Genomic DNA, 26,904 nt, shown 5'->3' on the forward strand with positions numbered 1-26,904 from the left:
TGTTCTGAAGCAGATGCCATGGACTAATGCACTAAAGCACTGTGTCACTATTGGGCATCCACCCTCTCACCTGGCCTCCTTCCACTCTGACGCTGAGGCCTTCTATGCCATGGAGAAAGTCCAGAACAGCTCCTCGGACTGGGTGTGGGTCGGGCTGAGGCAGAGCCAGCTGTGGGGGTTCTGGCTGTGGGGAAATTAAGAGGCACTGGACTACCAGAACTGGAGAAAAGTGAGTGGAGGAGAGGGGTTGAGAGAGAGAGATGAAAGTAGAAAGTAATACAGGTTACGTGTATTCATTTGTGCTTGTTAGGTAAACACACTATTATTGCAAAAAAACTGTGGTGGAAAAAGTACCCATTTGTCATTCTTGAGTAAAAGTAAAGATACCTTCATAGAAAATGGCTCAAGTAAAAGTCTCCCAGTAAAATACTACATCTAAAAGTATTTGGTTTTAAATATACTTAAGTATCAAAAGTACAAGTAAAAGTATAATCATTTCAAATTCCTTATATTAAGCAAACCAGACATCATTTAATTTTTTATTTTATTTATGGATAGCCAGGGGCACACTCCAACACTCATTACAAATTAAGCATGTGAGTCTGCCAGATCAGAGGCAGTAGGAATGACCAGGGATGTTCTCCTAATAAGTGTGTGAATTGGACCATTTCCCTGTCCTGCTAAGTATTCAAAATGTAATGAGTACTTTTGGGTGTCAGGGAAAATTTATGGAGTAAAAATTACATAATTTTCTTTAGGAATGTAGTGAAGTAAAAGTAAAAGTTGTCAAAAAATAAATAGTAAAGATACCCCAAAAAACTACTTAAGTAGAACTTTCAAGTATTTTTACTTAAGTACTTTACACCATGATAGGTGAGAATGATCTGTTAAGTGAATGATTCGAATATTCCGCCCTGAAACATATAATTGTATGGAATTGATTAGAATGTATAAAATCATAATCAATAAATGTGTAGTCCTAGTCAGAATTAGGGTGAAGACAATATGCTTTATGGTATTTTAAACACAGACTGTCTGAGCTTGGTGCCGACCTGACTAGAGATTTGGGAGAGAACAGGGAGTACGTGTCAAGGACAAGGTCACTGATCTCTGTCGGCTGGGTAGCAGGACATGTGTGTGCGTCTGTTTGTGTGTGTGCGTCTGTTTGTGTGTATGTGTGTGCGTATGGTTGTGTGAATGTGTGGGCGTGAGAAGTCAGTATAAAATGTATTGTTTTTTATTCTTGACTTTAGAACGTTCTCTGAATAAACTGTACTAACCTTTTGTATAAGCTGAGTCTTTGACTAATTATTATTATACCCATGGTCTTAAAAACCTCGGGAATTGGTCAGAGCTATTGATTGATTGTTATTATCATTGGGATTGGAAATTCTCTTATCACACCACTGCAAAAAATATATACAGTCGTATGAAAAAGTTTGGGCACCCCTCTGAGGCTGCATAATAATTTAATCTGTCGTCACAGAAAATGATCACAGTGGCATGCCATTCATTTTCTAATAAAAGTTGAGTACTGGGTTATTGTCCAGACAATGGTTTTTAGTGTAGCAATATTAAGTTGTATGAAATTAAATCAGATGTGAAAAATAGGCTATGCAAAAATGTGGGCACCCTTGTCATTCTGTTGATTTGAATACCTGTAACTACTTAGCACTGATTAATTGGAACACACAATTGGTTTGGTGAGCTCATTAAGCCTTGAACTTCATAGACAAGTGCATACAATCATGAGAAAAGGGTATTTAAGGTGGCCAATTGCAAGTTGTTGTTCTCTTTGACTCTCCTCTGAAGAGTGGCAACATGGGGGCCTCAAAACAACTCTCAAATGACCTGAAAACAAAGATTGTTCAACATTATGGTTTAKAGGAAGGCTACAAAAAGCTATCGCAGAGATTTAAGCTGTCAGTGTCCACTGTGAGGAACATAGTGAGGAAATGGAAGACCACAGGCACAGTTCTTGTTAAGGCCAGAAGTGGGAAGTGTTTCTATGCAAGCTCTGTAATTCACCACATACTTAAGTCTGAGATTGTCACCATAAACGACTTCAATGATGGCAAAGGGCATGAGTGGCGTTGTACAAAACAAAGTCAGCAGCGATTGGATTGTCTCTAACAAATCAGTGTCAAAGCCAATGACACATGTTCTAACTGCCGCTTTACCCAAGTGTGTTCTGGCTCTGGTCCAACCCATCAGTCTCTGGACCAATCAGACAGCCCCGAATGGGTTCGCATTCAGTGAAGGGTCGGGGAGGTACTGAGCCAGACTCATTGGGAGAAGAAACTAACATAAGTGGGCGTACCATTTGGCCGGTGCAAGGATTCTGGGTAGCCAGGCAAGGTCTATACACTATATGAATGCAGTTTGATGTGGGTTACTTTAGACCAGTGTGATATGGCAGACGTTAGACACACAACTAAGTACCACTACAACTCTTTGTTTCCAGGTTCAGGTCCCGAGCCTCCTCTCTCACAACTGTGAAGCCATGAACAGGGAAATGGGCTGACAATGACTGTGCGGAAAAACTAAACTTCCTCTGCTACACAGGTACTGTACTGTGACCTACTGTGTTCCAATAATCCATCAGGCAAAATGTGTTGCATGTATGCTAAATGAATTGACAATGTCTGTTTCTTCCCATTTCATTAGACTCCCACACTTAACCATCATCTTCTACTAAGGCTATATGAATGCAAGAGTAATTTACAGTGTGTTTTACTGTTTCTTTAATGTCTGATTTGTGGTAAATGATTGACGCAATCATGGTAGTGTCAGGGTCGGGTAGTGCCGTCCAGGACTACATACACACCTGGAGGGAGCGGTTCACATCCCCGTTCTTCCACCCACTTTCTGTGCTATATCCTTCTCATCTATCGAATCAACTTCAGAAAATACGATGCAATCAAGGTGAAAATAATTTCCCGTTCATTGTGGTTAATTTTCAAAGAAGTTGTTTCATGCCTATGAATGCATTTGAAGCACTGCCAAATGTATATAGTATCTTCAATAATTATGAATTTTGTTCCCTCACCATTATAAATTTGGCTTTAATGCCTAACACATACATTTTAGAAGACACACTGATTCTACTATAAGATTCTGGCAACATTGTCATAAAGAAAAATAATTGATATATTACTTCTATGAGTGTGACAAACAAAATAGCTGTTATAAGGATATTTGCATTATTCTCTTTTCTAACCTTCTCATCTTAAATGTACACTGTAAGACAAAATGTATGTGTATGGATTTCTTTGTTCCAAAAGCTCCATTGAAGCTTGTGTTCACCCACACAGCATGAAACAGGGCTTGGCTAACACATTTTTTTCCCTTCAGATTTATACTTTTCAGGGAAGTACAGGACACTTTACATTATCTACAGACCCAGGGGATATCCCAAAACATTACAAGAGGCTTAATACAATTGTAATATCTGGAACGATTTTAACAGTATGTTTCCACACACTGTGGTTCAATTGCTGCTTTTAAAGAAGCTCAGTTCTCATCTTTTTCCACTAATTGTACAGTATCGAAAACGTACATCCATAATATTGGTACTCAGACACACATCACACCTCCTTGAAAAAAAACTTAACCTGAAACATTAACCACAAATCTTAACTTAAAAGGTCAACATAGGAAGCCCTTCTATTAAAATGTACACACTTTCAGGAAAGGGAGGATAAAGGTTGTAAGATCGATAATTAGCTTACGGTAAGAGAACAAGATATGCTAAATATAATACAAAATCAAGTGCACTTAAGACCATAACATTGGCAATTCAACTTGACACAACGAGTTCACATGCATCCAGATTCCCCAATACAACGCAACAGTTTCTAATCAAAATCACTTTCAAATAAATGACCAATCAAACCCTTACGTGCAATTAACCAGATGCAGTGTCTTACCACTAAACAAGGAATCTATTTCATATCAGTATGTCAGCTTCACAGATAGGTTCAGTAAGGTGAGCTGAGGGAAACTGCATCTGCTGTGGAGAGCGCTAGCTAAATGAGACTGATCATATCTGGTACAGAAACACTGAGTTGAGGGATTTGTGACACAATCACAGTTGATAATTAGGCTTTCAACTGATAGCACAAAATGGGTGAATGAAATGACAGAACCATGGTGCCATGCCTCGTAAAAACAACATCAAGTTGATGGTATTCAAACTACGCATGTCATATTCATCTGAGATATTGTAGTGGACACAAGTCAATCATTTTACGAGTCCATTCACGCACATAAAACGGTCTCATCATACAAACATCTCTCACGTCAAAAGTTGGCAAGAACCACCCTTCAAAAAAAAGGAAAACGTAGAAATGCCTTGACATTCTGAAAGTGCAACCATTCTGTTATGGACTGCTAGGCAGAGGGCATGGAGCTGCATTAAAATGTCTCTAAATCTGTATTTTTTTACATTTTTTCAAGTTTTTTGCCATATTGAAATAGCAGTTACAAGTCTTTCCCAATATTTTTATGGCTCGGTGACACATAACCCTCTAAACATTTTCCTTCCACCCGTCTCTTTTATTTTGTGATGTGGGGGGGGGACAACGACGACGACGACTTCCCCCTCTCTCAGCTATAGGAGCCTCAACAGAAAGGAAGTGTAGCTACACCAACATCCCACCAATCATTACAGACTATCATAGCTTCAGTAAAGGACAGGACACCTGTGCTTGGGCCTTACTAATAACATGTATATTAGGCACCAAATGGAGGAAAACAGACTAAAACAGGGAGGGACTAGCTGAACTTTCCATTTCCTGTTGCAGAATGTCTTGCTACATTTTGCTGCGGTGTACCCTAATGAAACCAACCCTGATGTATTTAAAAGCCCACCTTAGGATAAAGTGGCACACAACTGTCATTATTGGTCCAATAAAACAGAGGAGTGGTTTGTATGTCTCCCTCCACCTATCAAAACAAAGTGGTGCTGCAAAGTCCCATGAGTCATCCGTCCTGAGAATATCTTCAACATCCTCTTCCCTTTCCCTCCCCAGCTGGAGGTAGAACCTGCTCCTAACCACAGAACTTGGATAAAAAAAATCTCCATCCTAACCATAACCACTTTTAAGCGGATAAAAATATCTGGGCCTGTATTCAAAAAGTGTCTGATTAAAAGTGCTGATCTAAGACCAGGTCCCTGTCTATATAATCTAATTTTCATTATGATTTTCATTCATTATGATCTAAAAAAGGCAAAACTGATGCTAGTTCAGCACTCCGAGACACTTTGAGAACACAGACCCTGACCCTGGACCAGTGATTAGAGGCAGACTCTACCTAGTTCTACCTAGTTCCCCCCCCCTCCCCCCAGCCTTATTCTACTACCATCCACCGTAGAGGTGGATCTTGGCGAAGGAGATGGTCTCATCGTAGTCTTTGTGGCCTTTTTCGTAGATGACATAGATGAACTTCCTGTCCTCAGCGCTGCCGCTCGTAAGTGACGTCATGCAGGAGTAGCCGCTTGGGCCCGCCCAGATCTGGACAGTGTTCTTCTCCCACGACGTGCCATTGGTCAAAGACCAGCGCAGGGTTAGATTGATCCCTGGCAGAAAGGAAGGAGAGAGAGGAGAGAAAGAAAGCGAGAGGGACAGAAAGGTTGACGGAAGTTAAGACAAAATATATGAAATAAAATGTACATATTTATTAATAAAATAACATTAAAAAATGTAAAAAATAAAATTTACATTTTTATCTCACCACTAACCCCCTGTCCAACCCACTCTATCTACTAGAGGGCCCCATCCCCACCCCTTTCCCATAGTCCTTACTGTGGTTACTGTCAGCTGGGTTGGTGAAGTACATCACACCCTCCTTCTGCAGCGCCCCTGCTGCTACCGTTGGGTCTATCAGGATGGAGTCAAACACCAGCTGCTCCAAAGGTAGAGTCTCGCCCCCGTCCAGGCTGCGCACCACCATGCGGCAGCGGCAGTGGTAGTTGTTCTGGTTGCGCACGTTGATGACAATGCTACCGTCCTCCATCTCGACAGGCTACAGGGGGGGGGAGAAGCAGAGAGGAGTTAGTTCCTCAATCAGAGGTCAGCCTGATTATTGGCTTTTAACAGAAAGCCAATTGTGTTTCTCAAGCACTTCTCATCAAGGGATACTAATAGTTGTTAGTCAAATGAATCAAGTTAAGTTGTCCTACAAGGATTAACTACTGTATCTTTCCAATCTCTGATACAAAAAAGTAGAGGAACTGCATTGTAGATCAGTATAAATCACTATTGAACAAAACCAGAACAAAAGCATCGGACTAGTAAAACTACAGACTAGTAAAACTACAGACTAGTAAAACTACAGACTAGTAAAACTACAGACTAGTAAAACTACAGACTAGTAAAACTACAGACTAGTAACAGACTAGTAAAACTACAGACTAGTAAAACTCAAGGGTTGCCTAATAACTATATGGGTATTGTACTGTGTGGCATCGTTTCCTGTCCTTTCTACCTATTCCCTCCCTGGTTAGCTTTACCTGGCACTCGTCTGGGTTGAAGTCCAGGGCTTGTTTGGGCTGGTTGTAGGGGATGCTCTTCAGCGCGGCGCCATTCTTCCAGTTTCGCCCGTGGTCGTCACTCAGAATGCAGAAGACACCGTCACCCTCCAGTGTGCCATGTCCACACACCACCAGACGCCCCTTGGCAGGAGGGTAATGCTTCTGCAAGAGAGGACATGGAGAGACAGTCAAAAAAAAAAGTAGTGTACTCCATCAAAGCACAACAGTTCAAATCGAAACAACTGACCTCAGTGCATTGACCCGAAGACTTATTACTGAGGTTTATTACACACAATATAAGGGTTAGGGATGATAGAAATTGGGCTCATAAAGGAAAGAACATCCAGAATGACTAGCTAAATACTGCTGTGTCCAAATACACAGGCAGGTTAACAACACTAAAGAACTGCAGAGGTATTGAAAAAGAGAGAGAAGCTCATCACGAGAGAAATGACTCAAACTTACTGACAACACAAAAGTAGGCTACGTCAGCAATGGTATCACGAGGAAGGAAATGTAAGGAGCTGTCTTCTCATATAAGGGTAGAGATGACAAACAAATAAAGCGGGGGGAATTATATGAAATGCAGGGGTGAAAGACGGAACGGTACGGAGTACCAGCATAATAAATAGTGGGGGTACGCCATACCGGTAAAACGTGAGCCTATGACAATAGTTAAAACATAGATTTTAAGAAAACTGTAGGTTATTTCACCATTTATCATTACCGCATTTCAGTCGCATGAAAAATGAGCAAAGAGACTTGAACTTGTGGAATACAAGTTTTTTGGTTCTGTTTTAAGTTAAATGTCACATGCACAGTGAAATTCCTTTCTTGCAAGCTCTAACCACAACAATCCAGTAATCAATAACGTAATGTACTGTAATGTAATACTAAAAATAACAAAGTAAAACAAAAAACACAATAAATAAAAATAAGAACATGATAAAGTAAGCATACTATATACACAGGTTCAGTTCCAGTACCATATTTACAATGTGTAGGGATACTGTATCGATAGAGGTAGATGTGTATAGGGGTAAGGTGACTAGGCATCAGGATGATGATGATGATGATGATGATGTGGGTGTAGAGTCAGTATAAATGTATGTGCGTCTGAGCAAATAATGGAATGAGTGCATGTACACTACCGTTCAAAAGTTTGGGGTCATTTAGAAATGTCCTTGTTTTTGAAAGAAAAGCACATTTGTCCGTGAAAAGAACATCAAATTGATCAGAAATACAGTGTAGACATTTTATGGAATATCTATATAAGCGTACCGAGGCCCATTATCAGCAACCATCACTCCTGTGTTCCAATGGCACGTTGTGTTAGCTAATCCAAATGTATCATTTTAAAAGTCTAATTGATAATTAGAAAACCCTTTTGGAATTATGTTAGCACAGCTGAAAACTGTTGTTCTGATTAAAGTAATAAAACTAGTTAGTCAACTAGTCTATCTGGAGCATCAGCATTTGTAGCTTCGATTACAGGCTCAAAATATCCAGAAACAAATAACTTTCTTCTGAAACTCGTCAAGTCTATTCTTGTTCTGAGAAATGAAGGCTATTCCATGCGAGAAACTGCCAAGAAACTGAAGCTCTCGTATCACGCTGTGTATTACTCCCTTCACAGAACAGAGCAAACTGAAGAGTGTGAGGCCCCAGTGCACAACTGAGCAAGAGGACAAGTACATTAGTGTCTAGTTTGAGAAACATTCGCCTCAAGTCCTCAACAGGCAGCTTAATTAAATAGTACCTGCAAAACACCAGTCTCAACGTCAACAGTGAAGAGGCGACTCCAGGATTCTGGCCTTCCAGGTTCTTTTGCCCATCTTAATATTTTTAATTGCCAGTCTAAGATATGGCTTTTTCTTTGCAACTCTGCCTAGAAGGCCAGCATCCCGGAGTCGCCTCTTCATTGTTGACGTTGAGACTGGTGTTTTGCGGGTACTATTTAATTAAGCTGCCAGTTGAGGACTTGTGAGGCGTCTATTTCTCAAACTAGACACTATTGTACTGGTCCTCTTGCTCAGTTGTGGAATAGCCTTCATTTCTCAGAACAAGAATAGACTGACGAGTTTCATTAGAAAGTTCATTGTTTCATTGAGCCTGTAATCGAACGCACAAATGCTGATGCTCCAAATATTCAACTAGTCTAAAGAAGGCCAGTTTTATTGCTTCTTTAAAATCAGCAATACAGTTTTCCACTGTGCTAACATGATTGCAAAAGGGTTTTCTGTTGATCAATTACCCATTTAAAATTATAACGATTAGCTAACACAATGTGCCATTGGAACACAGGAGTGATGATTGCTGATAATGGGCCTCTGTACGCCTATGTAGATATTCCAGCTACAATAGTCATTTACAACATTAACAATGTCTACACTGTATTTCTGATCAATTTGATGTTCTTTTAAAAATGGACAAATGTGCTTTCCTTTCAAAAACATGGACATTTCTAAGTGACCCCAAACTTTTGAACGGTAGTGCACATGTGTTGGAGTATCAATGTGCATAATGTGTAGGGCCCCGTGAGTGTGCATAGAGACAGTAAAGATAAGAAAAAATACAAAGGTCAACTCAGGTACTCTGTTTGGCCATTTTGTTAGTTCTTTAGTTAGCTATTCAGCAGTCTTATGGCATGGGGATAGAAGCTGTTCTGGAGCCTGTTGGTGTAAGACTTGATGTACCGGTACCGCTTGCCATGCGGAAGCAGAGAGAACAGCTTGGGTGGTTGGAGTCTTTAAAGATTTAACCAATACGCGGTGTGGTTCAACAATAACAAACATTTTTCGAAGCCAGAGATTAGTGGCCGAGACTTGTGCAGGCCTAATGAATGACATAACACTTTTTGGTGTTCTGTAAGTGATGACTCTTTGCATTATCAAATGGCACTGTATGGATGCCAGAATTATTCAAATTGTTATCGGAGTAGCCTAATGGTTGGAATAGTAACTGAAGTCTGGAAACGGTCTGTAAGACTATTATAAAATGTTAACTCCTGCACAATTCAGTGTTCCTCGCAGTAAAATTATAGTCCAAAATATAAGAAAAATTTGGTCTAGGGAACAGGAGTGGAAAAATATGATAAATATTTTCAGCATCTTGAGAGAATGGGATTGCGCGCTTAAGGACCTGTTGTGTAGCCTAAACGTGCAATTTCTTTCAGCGACATAAAAGCTGACAGTATTTCATTTTCAACCCCAAAATATGCATCAGAGACGAACTGAAATACTATCAAAATCACGTTGGCTCTTTTTCACAGCTTTTACATTTCCTTTAAACCGGTCTGATGTCATTTGGAAATCTCCCTGGTCCCTAAACGTCCTCGCTCTGTGAGAGAAGCAGAAACGAAAGAGAAAACTTTACCAATGTCAACTGATGGTGCACTGATCTTTCTATCGATTTATGACATTCTGGTGAGCAAGGCTTTATTTAGCATTCTAGACGAGCATCAAGTAATGACAGAAGAGACGCTGCATTTTGAGGCTTAATTAGATACATTGAGAGAGAGAGAGATATAAGGGTAGATGAAGAGAAGTATCAAAGCCATGGACGGTGGTGACCCACCTGAATACCAAAGCCAGGCCCGGGGGCGAAGTTCTTAACCCCTAGCTGGACCGAGAGGTTCCTTGGTGGGCTCCAGCTGAGACCATCATTCATGCTCTCCACCAACATAATACTGGCAGGGTCACACTGGTACTGGTGGAAGCAAATAGAGTAGATCAGCAGCACAGAGCCAGTCTCCTCATCCACCACCACGGAACCCAGGTTCAGCCCGTCAGCCAAGTCGCCATCGTCCAATATGAAGGAAGTGGGCGACCACGTGGCACCTAGTGTGGAGGGGAAGTATAGAGGGAGAGCGGAGGAGGAAAGTATTCGTCGTAAGTAAAGTGTTGTAAAATACAGTGCATTCGGAAAGTATTCAGACCACTCACTTCCCACATTTTGTTATGTTACAGGCGTATTCTAAAATGGATGAAATAGTTTGTTTCTCTCATCAAGCCTTGACACACTTGTATTTGGGGAGTTTCTCCCATTCTCTGCAGATCCTCTCAAGCTCTGTCAGGTTGGATGGGGAGCGTCGCTGCACATCTATTTTCAGGTCTCTCCAGAGATGTTCGATCGCATTCAAGTCCGGGCTCTGGCTGGGCCACTCAAGGTTCAGAGTCTTGTCCCGAAGCCACTCCTGCGTTGTCTTGGCTGTGTGCGCTTAGGGTCATTGTCATGTTGGAAGGTGAACCTTCACCCCAGCCTGAGGTCCTGAGCGCTCTGGAGCAGGTTTTCATCAAGGATCTCTCTGTACTTTGCTCCATTCATCTTTCCCTCAATCCTGACTAGTCTCCCAGTCACAGCATGATGCTTCATCGTAGGGATGGTGCCAGGTTTCCTCCAGACGTGTCGCTTGGCATTCAGGCCAAAGAGTTCAATCTTGGTTTTAGACGACAAGAGAATCTTGTTTCTCGTGGTCAGAGTCCTTTAGGTGCCCTTTGGCAATCTCCAAGCGGGCTGTCATGTGCCTTTTACTGGGGAGTGGCTTCCGTCTGGCTACGCTACCGTAAAGGCCTGATTGGTGGATAGCTGCAGAGATGGTTGTCCTTCTGGATGGTTCTCCCATCTCCACAGAGGAACTCGGGAGCTCTGTCAGAGTAACCATCGGGTTCTTGGTCACCTCCCTGACCAAGGCCCTTCTCCCCCAATTGCTCTGTTTGGCCGGGCAGCCAGCTCTAAGAGTCGTGGTGCCTCCAAACTTCTTCCATTTAAGAATGATGGAGGGCACTGTGTTCTTAGGGACCTTCAATGCTGCAGACATGTTTTGGTACCGTTTACCAGATTTGTGCCTCGACAATCCTGTCTCGGAGCTCTACGCACAATTCCTTAGACCTCATGGCTTGGTTTTTGCTCTGACATGCACTGCCAACTGTGGCGCCGTATATAGACAGATGTGTGCCTTTCCAAATCATGTCCAATCAATTGAATTTCCCAAGTTGTAAAAACATCAAGGATGATCAATAGAAACAGGACGCACCTGATCTCAATTTCAAGTCTCATAGCAAAGGGTCTGAATACTTATGTAAATAAGGTATTTGTGTTTTTAATATATTTGCAAAAAGTTCTAAAAACACGTTTTCGCTTTGTCCTTATGGGGTATTGTGTGTAGATTGTTTAATCAATTTTATAATAAGGCTGTAACGTAACAAAATGTGGGAAAAGGGTCTGAATACTTTACGAATGCACTGGAGTGAAGATGGGCCAATACAAAGCAAAGTTGATTCAAATGCGAGTGTGAGAGTTTCTCTGTCCTGTCCATCTGTAACGGGAATATTTAAGATGACTAAAGTTCATGTTTAATTTAGAGTGAACACAATGTTCAACATATTTGGAGTGTCTGTAATAAACAATTTCCAGTGTCCAATTGGATTATTCTCATATCTGTTGATAGTGATTGATATCAGACCGGAGGTACAAGGACACTGATTATTCACTGTTGACATGACATTCATTGAATACTGCGTGATTCTGTATCAGCTGGCAAAGGGACTGCATTGTTTGGACTTTCTACAAGTCTCTCAGACTGGTGTTAAAGCCCCAGTGCAGTAAAAAAACGTGAACTTCCTGTGTTATATATAATATATTTAAACAATATGAGGTAGGAATAATACTGTGAAATTACAAAACTGATCAAGCCCTTTTCGTGTAAGAGCTGTTAAAAGAAAACATGTAATTAAACCCCCCCCCCCCTCCCCTGTAATTTCAGCCTTTTTTGGTGGGATTGGATTTTAGCCTGCCTGGTGATGTCACCAGGAGTTCCCACATTTGCATCAGATGACCTGGCCTCCACAATCACCTGACCTCAACCCAGTTGAGATGGTTTGGGATGAGTTGGACTGCAGAGTGAAGAAAAAGCAACCAACAAGTGCTCAGGATATGTGGGAACTCCTTCAAGACTGTTGGAAAAGCATTCCAGGTGAAGCTGGTTGAGAGAATACCAAGCGTGTGCAAAGCTGTCATCAAGGCAAAGGGTGGCTACTTTGAATCTAAAATAAAAAATATATTTTGATTTGATTAACACTTTTTTGGTTACTACATGATTCCATGTGTGTTATTTCATAGTTTATGTCATTACTATTATTCTACAATGTAGAAAATAGTAAAAATAAAGAAACCCTTGAATGAGTAGGTATGTCCAAACGTTTGACTGGTACTGTATATATAAAACACACGGTACCAGTCAACAGTTTAGACACACCTACTCATTTAAGGGTTTTTCTATATTTTTTACAAATTTCTACATTGTATAATAAAATGTCATAAATTTACCAACTTTAATTATTTCTCAATTTGGTTTTTAGATACAAATGTCAAATATATGTCAACAATCCTTCCTCCAAAGGACTACTCAATGGATTACATTTTGTGAAAACCTGAGTATTTTTTTGTCTGGGTTTCGTGAGGAATCACTTATTACACCAAGGATGGGCAACAGACGGCCTGATCAATTCCTTACTTACTGTTGAGAGTTAGAATAGTAGAATACACAAGGTACAATTTCAAAATGCGGTTGTGCATCAGCAGTTTCTCTTGTTATGTCAGTCACTCAATTAACCCATGTCAGCTAAAATGTTTTAGATTGTTAAATTAGTCTAGCGGCCAGCTATTTAATCATGGCCGAATTACCAACCAAGGGGGACCCCCATTGATCATCAGATATATTAAAAACTGAAAACATTAGTCCATCCGTCTGTCTGCTCGCCCTGATGGCCTGCCTACCTCTGTCTGTGGAGCGTCGCATGGCAAGGAACTTGGCCCCCACATCATTGGCAGACTTCTTCCGGGCCTCAGCGAAGGCCAGCAGACTGCCCTTGGGGGTGAAGGAGAGCAGTGGGATCCGGTAGGAGCTCACCTCCCCCGCCCCGCCACTCACCCACAGCAACTGCTCATCATAAACCAGGGGTTTAATCTGGGAGAAAGAAAGAAAGAGAATCTCAATTTGGCTCATTGCTTGGCATAAGCAGCCACTTGCCAGGTTGGGCCAGGTAGAACTGAGTGTGCAGAAAGCAAACCTCAGAACTCCCTCTTGGAAGAAGATTGGATTTTAGCCAAAAAGAATGGCTGAAAGTGACAATTATAAAAAGACAGCATTTGACAGTAACAACATTTACATGTACACAGTATTCTGGATTGTAGCTCATATCCCACTTAAGGTCTTATTAGGGATACGCTGTTTACATGCACCCTTGATATCCTATTCACAAATATCCCTCAATTCATGAATAAACAGAATATTCCTAATTTAAGTTAATATGGGTTAAATGTAATAGTAACTGAAATATGGACACTGTCTGTAGGTCTAACTTCTCACATGTAGTATTGTATAATATTAACAGAATGTTGGCATTTCTTGCAGTAAAATTATATAACAAGTGTTAATTGTCTCAGGAATAGAAGTGGAGAAATATAATTTCCTTCTTTCAGCATCTCTTGAGAAAACGAGAATGCCCGTTTATCTTTGACACTTATGCAAGTAAACAGTTATTTCAACCAAATAAAATATGCACCCAAGACGAACTGAAGTATTATCAGAAATGTGTTTCATCGTTTTCTCAGCTTTTAATTTGGGGCGGCAGGTAGCCTAGGGCCAGTAACCTAAAGATTGCTGGTTCGAATCCCCGAGCTGACAAAGTAAAAAGCTGTCGTTCTGCCCCTGAACAAGGCAGTTACCCCACTGTTCCCCGGTAGGCCGTCATTGTAAATAAGAATTTGTTCTTAACTGACTTACCTAGTTAAATAAAAAAAATTGACGACATTTGGGCATTTTGCACAGGACCAATGTTGACTATTTTAGAGTTATTGCGTTCTCTCCGGTCCCTAAACGAATCAGACAACTTTACAGGTGTTAACTAGATCATTAATGCGTTCATTCTATCGATGTAAGACATTATTCTGGTTAGCACTAATTTATTTAATCTTCTCTGGCAACAAGTTAAGACAAAAGAGAATTTGCATGTATCTAACTATAGTTGATATACAAAATGGCCTACACAATGTCGATAATGAATTATAAGCAGAAACTTGACTAAATGAGTTGTTAAAGTAGCCAGGCTAGGTCCAGTAGCCTACGGAGTATCAGCTAAATCAATGGATGGAAGCCAAATCAAATCTATGGAATTATGGTGGATCGAACTAGCCATCTTTTTAAAGTGATTTTTTGACAATAATATGAAAACATAATCACACAACACCCATGATAAACACGTGATATTCTTGTTCACACATGCCACCAATTCAGCAAGTATATATATCTACTATTATATTATACTCTGAAGACATAGGACGGATGACTACATTTTGAGGTGCAGGAGGTTAAGATCTGTTTTAGTCGCTTAGCTTTGCAACAGCCTGTGAGTGCAAACTTACAACAAGTCTATTGCACTGTTAGTCACTGATATAACAGCTATTGGGCCATAACTTTATTGTACCCCAAATAATTATACTGCTATGCTTTCTTGCAGTGAACAATCTACAACATATGTAACATACATCTTGCAAAGCTGTGCAGACTGTAAAATACATTCATAGATAGTGAATCAGGAAGACAACCCATGACCCGAAAAACCGGTCAAGTTTCTTACCTGGCCAAAAGAGGTGCATAGACACGGAGATAGCACAACCGAGAAAAGCACTGCGAGTCGGCTTTTTAGCCCCATCAAACCAGCCGGTGCAACCATGCTGTTAGGTCTGTTCGGGATTCTCTCGGCTCTTTGACAAAGAAAGTTGTGATACTGTGGAATCAAGGCAAAACAATTGCTAAACTGTAGAACCACAGAGTTTCTAAAACCAGAGGCGAGACTTCCGGAAACCTAGATTCAAACCGTCTGAAGTAGTCGAACATTTTATTGCTCCAACCTCGTGAAAGTCGCAAACTGACACATTTTCGTCAAAAAGTAACGTCTAGCTTCCTTAGTAGTGCAGTGAACAACAGCCACACTCACCTTCTCCTCAACGAAACCCTAAACACCGCGGTCATATGACTGAGGTGGGTGGTCATATGACTGAGGTTGGCGGTCACATGATGAGCCCGTCATACACTGAAAATAAATAAACACAACTGGGAAGGGAAAAGTTGACACCGCCACAAAGTCAAAATTGTGTATATCGTAAAAATTCACGAAAAACAAACAATATATGTTTTACCTTAATTTAAGGTTAGCAGTGTGGTTACGGTTAGGGTTTGGTTTAAAATCTCATTTGAATAGATACATTTTCGAAATAGGCGGGGTTTATGACTTTGTGGGCCTTGCTATGCGGGATACTTGGGACGTCTATCCGGGATTCTACCCCATTGAAGTTGACATTTTAACGGGATTCTACCCCATTGAAGTTGACATTTTAAATAGGTAGGGTAAGGGTTAAGGTTAGGTAAGGGTTATTTTAACCACTTGTATAATTTATTTTCATACACTTCAACTAGACATATAAACCCACCAGACGCCACTATGGGGTTCTTCTTGTTTTTTTGTTTTGTTTTGTTTGTTTTTTGGGTTTCTTCAAGGTACCCAATCCAAAAACAGATTTAATGCGTCACTCAGTTATGTAGAGTGGAATGCTCTGCCACCAGAGGTTACTCAGGCAAAAGCAAGTTTAGCTTTAAAAAACGGCTTTAAAAAACGGGATATTGGTGTGCATTTTACATACGTGCATGTAAAAGTGAGCCCGAGGGGTGGGTGACCTGGGGGACTATGAGGTACCGGAACGCACAAAAAAAAATCACATTTATAATAAAGCATTGCATGCATTATCATCGCTTTTGAGTACTGGCATAGAGCAGCGGTGGGGCTGGTTGCAGAAGTTGCACACATGGAGTACATTTTCTGTAGCCTAGAGTCCTGGAAAATGTGGCCTTTTATAAATGGATTTCATGCTATTCTACATCATTTTAGATGACTGGAGACTTTCACAGAATCTTTTTAAGTGTTTTTTATTTAACCTTTATTTAACTAGGCAAGTCAGTTAAGAACAAATTCTTATTTACAATGACGGCCTATCCCGGCCAAACCCTAACCCGGACGACGCTGGGCCAATTGTGCGCCACCCTATGGGACTCCCAATCACTGCTGGTTGTGATACAGTCTGGAATCAAACCAGGGTCTGTAGTGACGCCTCTAGCACTGAGATGCGCTGCCTTAGACCGCTGGGCCATTCAGGAGCCCTAAAATAATACTCACAAATTATCAAAATGACAGGCTACTTTGACACTGACAAACTGAGAATCTGAGATCAATAAAAACGGCATAGGCAGGCCTAGAATATGTACAATATGAGGAGGAAATTATAGTCCTAAAAAAGTTTTCCTGTTTCACTGACTCACCCAATGATGTGCAGCTCACTCAGCGGCCTATTTGGAAGTTGATAACTTGGTAACATACAGACAAATTCATATTTTATTTTCAGCAGGATCCATTTGCTTTCCAACCTGTGTTTTCCAATGATTGTATTTGAAATATTGCGAAAGGCCTGTTTTGGCTGCATGCTGTTCACTGACAGATTTGCCACACGTTCCCGACTGTAGGCATACCTTGTGATTTGGCTACACACAATCCACAGCTAAGCTATTTTTTTTTAAATTAGCCATTGATCCTCTGTGGCTAAATTATAGGCTTAGTCCTGGTGTAGTATTTGAGATTTATTGAATTTCTTTCTGAACAGACTGCAGAGCGCTGCAGAACCTCCAGCACACTTTCCGCAGCTATTATTCTATTAGGAAATCAATGATGAAGTGCAATGCTGGAGAGATGCGAGTTGCCGGCTCATGTTTATAACAGCACAGAGAAGGAGAGAGATCATAGAAAGTGAATCTCATTTTAGTTCTGTGAGAGATACCTGTGTGCTTCTCTCTCTCACCACAGCAATGATTGGTCTATATAAGCAACAATGTTGCGCAAACCATAAACCTGGGATGGCCCAACATTCTTAGAATATCAGGCATATTTTCACATTAGGTTTTTTAGGGGGCATGACAATGACAGAGGAATAAAAATTCAATTACTCTGATTGATTTTATTAGGAGTTTTACATTGCAAACAGTGAAAATGATTGTTCATGCCACAAGATGAAATGGGTTCAGGAACGGCTGCCACGGCTCAAATTAATCACTGGCAATAGCTGATGGGGATCTTAATAAACTAAACCAGCATACCAGCATAACCTGGTCACCGGCATCACCAGCTTGACCAGCTAGTCGGCCATCCTAACCAGCTAGACCATGCTGGTCAGACCAGCTTGACCAGCTACACCATTCTGGTCAACCACCATAACCAGCTAGACCATGCTGATTATACCAGCTAGACCATGCTGGTCAGACCAGCTTGACCAGCTACACCATTCTGGTCAACCACCATAACCAGCTAGACAATGCTGATTATACCAGCTAGACCATGCTGGTCAGACCAGCTTGACCAGCATCCGACCAATGCGGTTTGTGTCTGAACATTCAGAGAGCTCTACTTTCTCCACCATAGCTGTTGCTAAGTGATCATTTACGCCTCCACGTTGTTCTCTAGATTGATGTTTATTCCTGATAGTTGTCAAAACCTATAAACACAGAATTGGAAACACATTATCCCGAATGCTAATCAACAAAACTGTCTGGTAAATTCGCTGCACTGTTTTTCTTGTTTACAGTGAGTCATTTCAAAGGGAATTGTCGGAGGCGCTCTCTCTTGTTACATCACCAACATTTCGAGAATAAAGGAGCTTAACGTGGCAGCTGTTCAAAAATTTGGCCGAACTGTATACATATGGCTCATTTCTGCAGTTTTTTTTAGCAGGGTTGGCCTTGGTTATATTTTTTTACTTAACCTTTATTTAACTAGGCAAGTCAGTTAAGAACGTAGTCTTATTTACAATGACGGCCTACCAAAAGGCAAAATGACTCCTGCGGGGACGGCGGCATAGGACAAAACACACATCAAGACAAGAGAGACAACACAACACTACATAAAGAGAGGCCTAAGACAACATAGCATGGCAGCAACATGGCAGTAGGCTGTGTGAGTTGACAAATCAAAAAAATTTCATTCAACTTTTTCACTCCGGACGCTTTATCTGGACATGGTTCGTCAGGACTTCCAACAGCCGAAGCTAAGTAGTAACATTAACACGATGCCTTCTAATTGCAGTCACTGTACTCATAATATACAGGAGAACGATCGCCTTACGGCGAGGATAGCTGTGCTGCAAGCCCAGCTTCAGACGCAATCATTAGGCAAGGGTAATTTCAGTGTAGGAAAGGGTGAAACAGCGTCTGTGCCACCAGTAAGTACAGATAGTAACGTTAGTACAAATCCCCTCGCACGGTCCCCGCAGCCGGACAACTTTCTCATGGCTTCTGGAGGGAAATGCTGTAGGAATACTCAACCGGTGTCGCTCATTCAGCCGACAGAAACTTTCAACCGGTGTTCCCCATTAAGCAGCGAGTCGGAGTCTGAGGCCGAGCCGTCTCTGTTCTCTACTCCTCCCGTTACGGGGTCTGAGACGCCGAAGCTTCCCACCATTAGCTCTGACAAATTGAAAACCCTAGTCATTGGCGACTCCAGTACCCGCAGTATTAGACTTAAAACGAATCATCCAGCGATCATACACTGTTTACCAGGGGGCAGGGCTACTGACGTTAAGGCTAATCTGAAGATGGTGCTGGCTAAAGCTAAAACTGGCGAGTGTAGAGAGTATAGGGATATTGTTATCCACGTCGGCACCAACGATGTTAGGATGGGACAGTCAGAGGTCACCAAGCGCAACATAGCTTCAGCGTGTAAATCAGCTAGAAAGATGTGTCGGCATCGAGTAATTGTCTCTGGCCCCCTCCCAGTTAGGGGGAGTGATGAGCTCTACAGCAGAGTCTCACAACTCAATCGCTGGTTGAAAACTGTTAGCCAGCCTGCCAGCTTAGTGGAGTCTGCCACTAGCACAGTCAGTGTAGTCAGCTCAGCTATCCCCATTGAGACCGTGTCTGTGCCTCAACCTAGGTTGGGCAAAACTACACATGGCGGTGTTTGCCTTAGCAATCTCACTAGAATAAAGACCTCCTCCATTCCTGCCATTATTGAAAGAGATCGTGATACCTCACATCTCAAAATAGGGCTACTTAATGTTAGATCCCTCACTTCAAAGGCAGTTATAGTCAATGAACTAATCACTGATCATAATCTTGATGTGATTGGCCTGACTGAAACATGGCTTAAGCCTGATGAATTTACTGTGTTAAATGAGGCCTCACCTCCTGGTTACACTAGTGACCATATCCCCCGTGCATTCCGCAAAGGCGTAGGTGTTGCTAACATTTAGATAGCAAATTTCAATTTACAAAAAAAAAACTGACGTTTTCGTCTTTTGAGCTTCTAGTCATGAAATCTATGCAGCCTACTCAATCACTTTTTATAGCTACTGTTTACAGGCCTCCTGGGCCATATACAGCGTTCCTCACTGAGTTCCCTGAATTCCTATCGGACCTTGTAGTCATAACAGATAACATTCAAATTTTTGGTGATTTWAATATTYMCATGGAAAAGTCCACAGACCCACTCCAAAAGGCTTTCGGAGCCATCATCGACTCAGTGGGTTTTGTCCAACATGTCTCTGGACCTACTCACTGTCACAGTCATACTCTGGACCTAGTTTTGTCCCATGGAATAAATGTTGTGGATCTTAATGTTTTCCCTCATAATCCTGGACTATCGGACCACCATTTTATTACGTTTGCAATCGCAACAAATAATCTGCTCAGACCCCAACCAAGGAGCATCAAAAGTCGTGCTATAAATTCTCAGACAATCCAAAGATTCCTTGATGCCCTTCCAGATTCCCTCTGCCTACCCAAGGACGTCAGAGCACAAAAATCAGTTAACCACCTAACTGAGGACCTCAATTTAACCTTGCGCAATACCCTAGATGCAGTTGCACCCCTAAAAACTAAAAACATTTGTCATAAGAAACTAGCTCCCTGGTAATACAGAAAATACCCGAGCTCTGAAGCAAGCTTCCAGAAAATAGGAACGGAAATGGTGCCACACCAAACTGGAAGTCTTCCGACTAGCTTGGAAAGACAGTACCGTGCAGCATCGAAGAGCCCTCACTGCTGCTCGATCATCCTATTTTTCCAACTTAATTCAGGAAAATAAGAACAATCCCAAATGTATTTTTGATACTGTCGCAAAGCTAACTAAAAAGCAGCATTCCCCAAGAGAGGATGGCTTTCACTTCAGCAGTAATAAATTCATGAACTTCTTTGAGGAAAAGATCATGATCATTAGAAAGCAAATTACGGACTCCTCTTTAAATCTGCGTATTCCTCCAAAGCTCAGTTGTCCTGAGTCTGCACAACTCTGCCAGTACCTAGGATCAAGAGAGACACTTAAGTGTTTTAGTACTATATCTCTTGACACAATGATGAAAATAATCATGGCCTCTAAACCTTCAAGCTGCATACTGGACCCTATTCCAACTAAACTACTGAAAGAGCTGCTTCCTGTGCTTGGCCCTCCTATGTTGAACATAATAAACGGCTCTCTATCCACCGGATGTGTACTAAACTCACTAAAAGTGGCAGTAATAAAGCCTCTCTTGTAAAAGCCAAAACTTGACCCAGAAAATATAAAAAACTATCGGCCTATCGGATCTTCCATTCCTCTCAAACATTTTAGAAAAAGCTGTTGCGCAGCAACTCACTGCCTTCCTGAAGACAAACAATGTATACGGACTGAGGGGCAGCTCCGGACAGACGGGCAGCTCCGGACTGAGGGGCAGCTCCGGACTGAGGAACAATTCCGGACTGAAGAGCAATTCCGGCATCGCCTGCGTGACAGGCAGCTCTGGCAGCTCCTGGCTGACTGACGACCTGGCGGTCCTGGCTGACTGACGGCTCTCGCAGGTCCTGGCTGACTGACGGCTCTGGCAGTTCCTGGCTGGCTGACGGCTCTGGCAGGTCCTGGCTGACTGACGGCTCTGGCAGTTCCTGGCTGGCTGACGGCTCTGGCAGGTCCTGGCTGGCTGACGGCTCTGGCAGGTCCTGGCTGGCTGGCGGCTCTGGCAGGTCCTGGCTGGCTTGCGGCTCTGGCAGGTCCTGGCTGACTGACGGCTCTGGCAGCTCCTGGCTGACTGTCGGCTCTGGCAGCTCCTGGCTGACTGACGGCTCTGGCAGCTCCTGGCTGACTGACGGCTCCGGCGGCTCCTGTCTGGCGGCGGCTCTGGCAGCTCCTGTCTGGCGGGCGGCTCTGGCGGCTCCTGTCTGGCGGGCGGCTCTGGCGGCTCCTGTCTGGCGGGCGGCTCTGGCGGCTCCTGTCTGGCTGACGGCTCTGGCAGGTCCTGTCTGCACGGACGGCTCTAGCGGCTCCTGACTGACGGATGGCTCTAGCGGCTCCTGACTGACGGACGGCTCTGAAGGCTCAGGACAAACGGGCAGCTCCGGACTGAGGGGCAGCTCCGGACTGAGGGCAGCTCCGGACTGAGGAGCAATTCGGACTGAGGAGCAATTCCGGCATCGCCTGCGTGACAGGCAGCTCTGGCAGCTCCTGGCTGACTGACGACTCTGGCAGGTCCTGGCTGACTGACGGCTCTCGCAGGTCTGGCTGACTGATGGCTCTGGCAGTTCCTGGCTGGCTGACGGCTCTGGCAGGTCTGGCTGGCTGACGGCTCTGGCAGGTCCTGGCTGGCGGCTCTGGCAGGTCCTGGCTGGCTGAAGGCTCTGGGAGGCTCCTGGCTGACTGACGGCTCTGGCGGCTCCTGGCTGACTGACGGCTCTGGCGGCTCCTGTCTGGCGGGCGGCTCTGGCGGCTCCTGTCTGGCGGGCGGCTCTGGCGGCTCCTGTCTGGCGGGCGGCTCTGGCGGCTCCTGTCTGGCGGGCGCTCTGGGGCTCTGCTGGCGGCGCTCTGGCGGCTCCTGTCTGGCGGCGGCTCTTGCGGCTCCTGTCTGACGGACGGCCTAGCGCTCTACGACGGCTTCTAGCGGCTCCTGACTGACGGACGGCTCTAGCGGCTCCTGACTGACGGACGGCTCTGAAGGCTCAGGACAGACGGGTGGCTTTGAAGGCTCAGGACAGACGGGCGGCTCTGAAGGCTCAGTACAGACGGGCGGCTTTGAAGGCTCAGGACAGACGGGCAGCTCAGATGGCGCTGGGCAGACGGGCAGCTCAGACGGCGCTGGGCAGACGGGCAGCTCAGACGGCGCTGGGCAGACGGGCAGCGCAGGCGGCAGCTCATACGGCGCTGGGCAGACGGGCAGCGCAGGTGGCGCTGGGCAGACAGCAGACTCTGGCCTCTGGAGATGCACAGGAGGCTTGGTGCGTGGTGCCGAAACTGGTGGTACCGGGCTGGAGACACGCACCACAGGGCGAGTGCGTGGAGGAGGAACAGGGCTCTGGAGACGCACAGGAAGCCTGGTGCGTGGTGTAGGCACTGGTGGTACTGGGCTGGGGCGAGGAGGTGGCACCGGATATACCGGACCGTGAAGGCGTACTGGAGCTCTTGAGCACCGAGCCTGCCCAACCTTACCTGGTTGAATGCTCCCCGTAGCCAGGCCAGTGCGGCGAGGTGGAATAGCCCGCACTGAGCTGTGCTGGCGAACCGGGGACACCATGCGTAAGGCTGGTGCCATGTACACCGGCCCGAGGAGACGCACTGGAGACCAGATGCGTTGAGCCGGCTTCATGGCACCTGGCTCGATGCCCACTCTAGCCCGGCCGATACGTGGAGCTGGGATGTAGCGCACCGGGCTAAGCACACGTACAGGAGACACCGTGCGCTCTTCCGCATACCACAGTGTCTGCCCGTACTCTCGCTCTCCACGGTAAGCCCGGGAAGTTGGCGCAGGTCTCCTACCTGACTTCGCCACACTCCCCTTTAACCCCCCCCCCAATAATTTTTTGGGGGTGACTCTCAGGCTTCCAGCCTCGCTTCCATGCTGCCTCCTCATACCACCGCCTCTCGGCTTTAGCTGCCTCCAGCTCTTCACGAGGGCGGCGATACTCTCCAGCTTGAACCCAGGGTCCCTTACCRTCCAGAATTTCCTCCCATGTCCAGAAGTCCTGAGTACGCTGCTGCTGCTGTCGCTGCTGCCCGTTASCACGCTGCTTGGTYCGGGTTTGGTGGGTGATTCTGTAACGGCTTTCTTCCTGGGATGAAGGAGAGGACCAAAACGCAGCGCGGCTAGTGTTCAACATGTTTAATAAAGAATGAGAACGTGACCACTACAAGCTACAAAACAATAAATGTGAAAACCGAAAACAGTCCTATCTGGTGCAGAACACAAACACAGAAAACAATCACCCATCAACCAACAGTGCAAACAGGCTACCTTAATATGGTTCCCAATCAGAGACAATGCAAAACACCTGCCTCTGATTGAGAACCATATTAGGCCAAACAACAAACCCAACATAGAAACACAAAACATAGACTACACCCACCCAGCTCACGTCCTGACCAACTAAACAAAGACTAAACAAAGGAAATAAGGCCAGGAACGTGACAGAAGGGCTATATAAATACATTTTATTTGATTTTATGACAACACAGCATGGTAGCAACACAACATGAAAACAACATGGTAGCAACACAACATGGCAGCAGCACAACATGGTACAAACATTATTGGGCACAGACAACAGCACAAAGGGCAAGAAGGTAGAGACAACAATAGATTACAAAAAGCACCCACAACTGTCAGTAAGAGTCTCCATGATTGAGTCTTTGAATGAAGAGATTGAGATAAAACTGTCCAGTTTGAGTGTTTGTTGCACTCGTTCCAGTCGCTAGCTGCAGCGAACTGAAAAGAGGAGCGACCCAGGGATGTGTGTGCTTTGGGGACCTTTAACAGAATGTGACTGGCAGAACGGGTGTTGTATGTGGAGGATGAGGGCTGCAGTAGATATCTCTTATAGGGGGGAGTGAGGCCTAAGAGGGTTTTATAAATAAGCATCAACCAGTGGGTCTCGCGACGGGTATACAGAGATAACCAGTTTACATAAGAGTAGAGAGTGCAGTGATGAATCCTATAAGGAGCATTGGTGACAAATCTGATGGCCGAATGGTAAAGAACATCTAGCCGCTCGAGAGCACCCTAACCTGCCGATCTATAAATGAAGTCTCCGTAATCTAGCATGGGTAGGCTGGTCATCTATATCAGGGTTAGTTTGGCAGCTGTGGTGAAAGAGGAGCGATTACGATAGAGGAAACCAAGTCTAGATTTCACTTTAGCCTGTAGCTTTGGTATGTGCTGAGAGAAGGACAGTGTACTGTCTAGTCATACTCCCAAGTACTTGTATGAGGTGACTACCTCAAGCTCTAAACGCTCAGAGGTAGTAATTACACCTGTGGGGAGAGGGGCATTCTTCTTACCAAACCACATGACCTTTGTTTTGGAGGTGTTCAGAACAAGGTTAAGGGCAGAGAAAGCTTGTTGGACACTAAGAAAGCTTTGTTGAAGAGCATTTAACACAAAATCTGGGGAGGGGCCAGATGAGTATGACTGTATAATCTGCATATAAATGGAGGAGAGAGCTTCCTACTGCCTGAGCTATGTTGTTGATGTAAATTGAGAAGAGTGTGGGACCTAGGATCGAGCCTTGGAGTACTCCCTTGGTGACAGGCAGTGGCTGAGACAGCAGATGTTCTGACTTTATACACTGCACTCTTTGAGAGAGGTAATTAGCAAACCAGGCCAAGGACCCCTCAGAGACACCAATACTCCTTAGCCGGCCCACAAGAATGGAATGGTCTACTGTATCAAAAGCTTTGGCCAAGTCAATAAAAATAGCAGCACAACATTGCTTAGAATCAATGGCAATGGTGACATCATTGAGGACCTTTAAGGTTGCAGTGATACATCCATAACCTGAGCGGAAACCAGATTGCATACCAGAGAGAATACTATAGACATCAAGAAAGTCAGTCAGTTGATTATTGACAAGTTTTTCAAACACTTTTGATAAACAGGGCAAAATAGAAATAGGCCTATAACAGTTAGGATCAGCTTGATCTCCCCTTTAAATAAAGGACGAACCGTGGCTGCCTTCCAAGCAATGGGAACCTACCCAGAGAGGAGAGAAAGGTTAAAAAGGTCAGAGATAGGCGTGGCGATTATAGGGGCAGCAACCTTAAAGAAGAAAGGGTCTAAACCATCTGACCCAGATGTTTTTTGGGGGTCAAGTTTAAGGAGGCCCTTTAGCATCTCGGACTCAGTGACCGCCTGCAGGGAAAAACTTTGTAGTGGGGCAGGGGAAAAAGAGGGAGGAGCATCGGGCCTAGTCACATTAGAAGGGGTGGGAGATGAGGAAATGTTGGACGGGCAAGGAGGTATGGCTGAGTCAAATGGGAATCCTGACTTAATGAAGTGGTGACTTAAAAAGCTCAGCCATGTGCTCCTTGTCAGTAACAACCACATCATAAACTTTAAGGGACATGGGCAGCTGTGAAGAGGAGGGTTTATTCTCCAGGTCTTTAACCGTTTTCCAGAACTTCTTGGGGTTAGACCCACAGAGAGAGAACTGCCCCTTAAAGTAACTAACTTTGGCCTTCCGGATAGCCTGAGTGCACTTATTTCTCATTTGCCTGAACGAGAGCCAGTCAGCCTGAGTATGCGTGTGCCGAGCCTTTCGGTAAATGCAATTCTTGAGGTGGAGAAACTCTGCAAGATCACGGTCGAACCAGGGGCTGAACCTGTTTTTAATTCTTCTTTTCTTTATGGGGGCATGTTTGTTAACAATATCACTGAAAATATAAAAAAATAAGGTCCAAGTGTCTTCGACAGAGAGGATCAAGCTGATTCTATTCCAATGCCACCCACACAATAATCAGTGTGTCCTTGGTCCTTGTACCGCCAGTCATAGGCGGAAATCCCAGGGGGGACGGGGGGGACACGACCCCCCCATCCTGGGAAAAATATGATTTGTCCCCCCCAATCTATCACTGTAAACATAACTATGTAATTTCAATAATTAAATAATACGCAATGAAAGCAGTTGTGCTGATTATAGACACTTAATAGCGCCTTTTTAAGTTTCAAAAGATTGCGACCACCCCGCCCTTTGCCTCACAATGGTTTGATCCACTGCCAGTTCTTTAGCTGGCAAGGTAATAGAGGGTTGTATCTACTGTCTGAAAGGCACATGTACGTAACTGACGTGAGGTAATCCAGTCAATCGCCCATAGCAATGTTTACATTTTTATGTTGGCAGGGTTACACACTAGCTGAATTTGCAGAGCTAGCGCGCAAACTAAAGCAACATTACTAGCAAGCTAGCTAGTACTATTCCATTAATGTGGCGTCGTCAAAGATGGAATATTTGCTATCGTCAGTTTTTCCAAGATCAG

The 26,904-nt window shown here is 43.9% G+C and overlaps 1 protein-coding gene across 1 annotated transcript; it reads right to left on the reverse strand.

Annotated features, from left to right (window-relative positions):
* Positions 1-2,727: 2,727 nt before the first annotated feature.
* Positions 2,728-15,573, reverse strand: LOC111955681 (sialidase-1). Its single transcript, XM_023975930.2, has 6 exons — positions 15,175-15,573; positions 13,313-13,502; positions 10,112-10,374; positions 6,515-6,697; positions 5,808-6,027; positions 2,728-5,581 (listed from the first exon to the last, which is right to left on the reverse strand). The coding sequence occupies exons 1-6, from the start codon at positions 15,268-15,270 to the stop codon at positions 5,361-5,363; spliced, it is 1,173 nt and encodes a 390-aa protein (XP_023831698.1). The 5' UTR covers positions 15,271-15,573; the 3' UTR covers positions 2,728-5,360.
* Between the last annotated feature and the right edge of the window lie 11,331 nt (positions 15,574-26,904).

Source organism: Salvelinus sp. IW2-2015, linkage group LG31 (genome assembly GCF_002910315.2).
Source record: "Salvelinus sp. IW2-2015 linkage group LG31, ASM291031v2, whole genome shotgun sequence".
Taxonomy (NCBI): Eukaryota; Metazoa; Chordata; class Actinopteri; order Salmoniformes; family Salmonidae; genus Salvelinus; species Salvelinus sp. IW2-2015.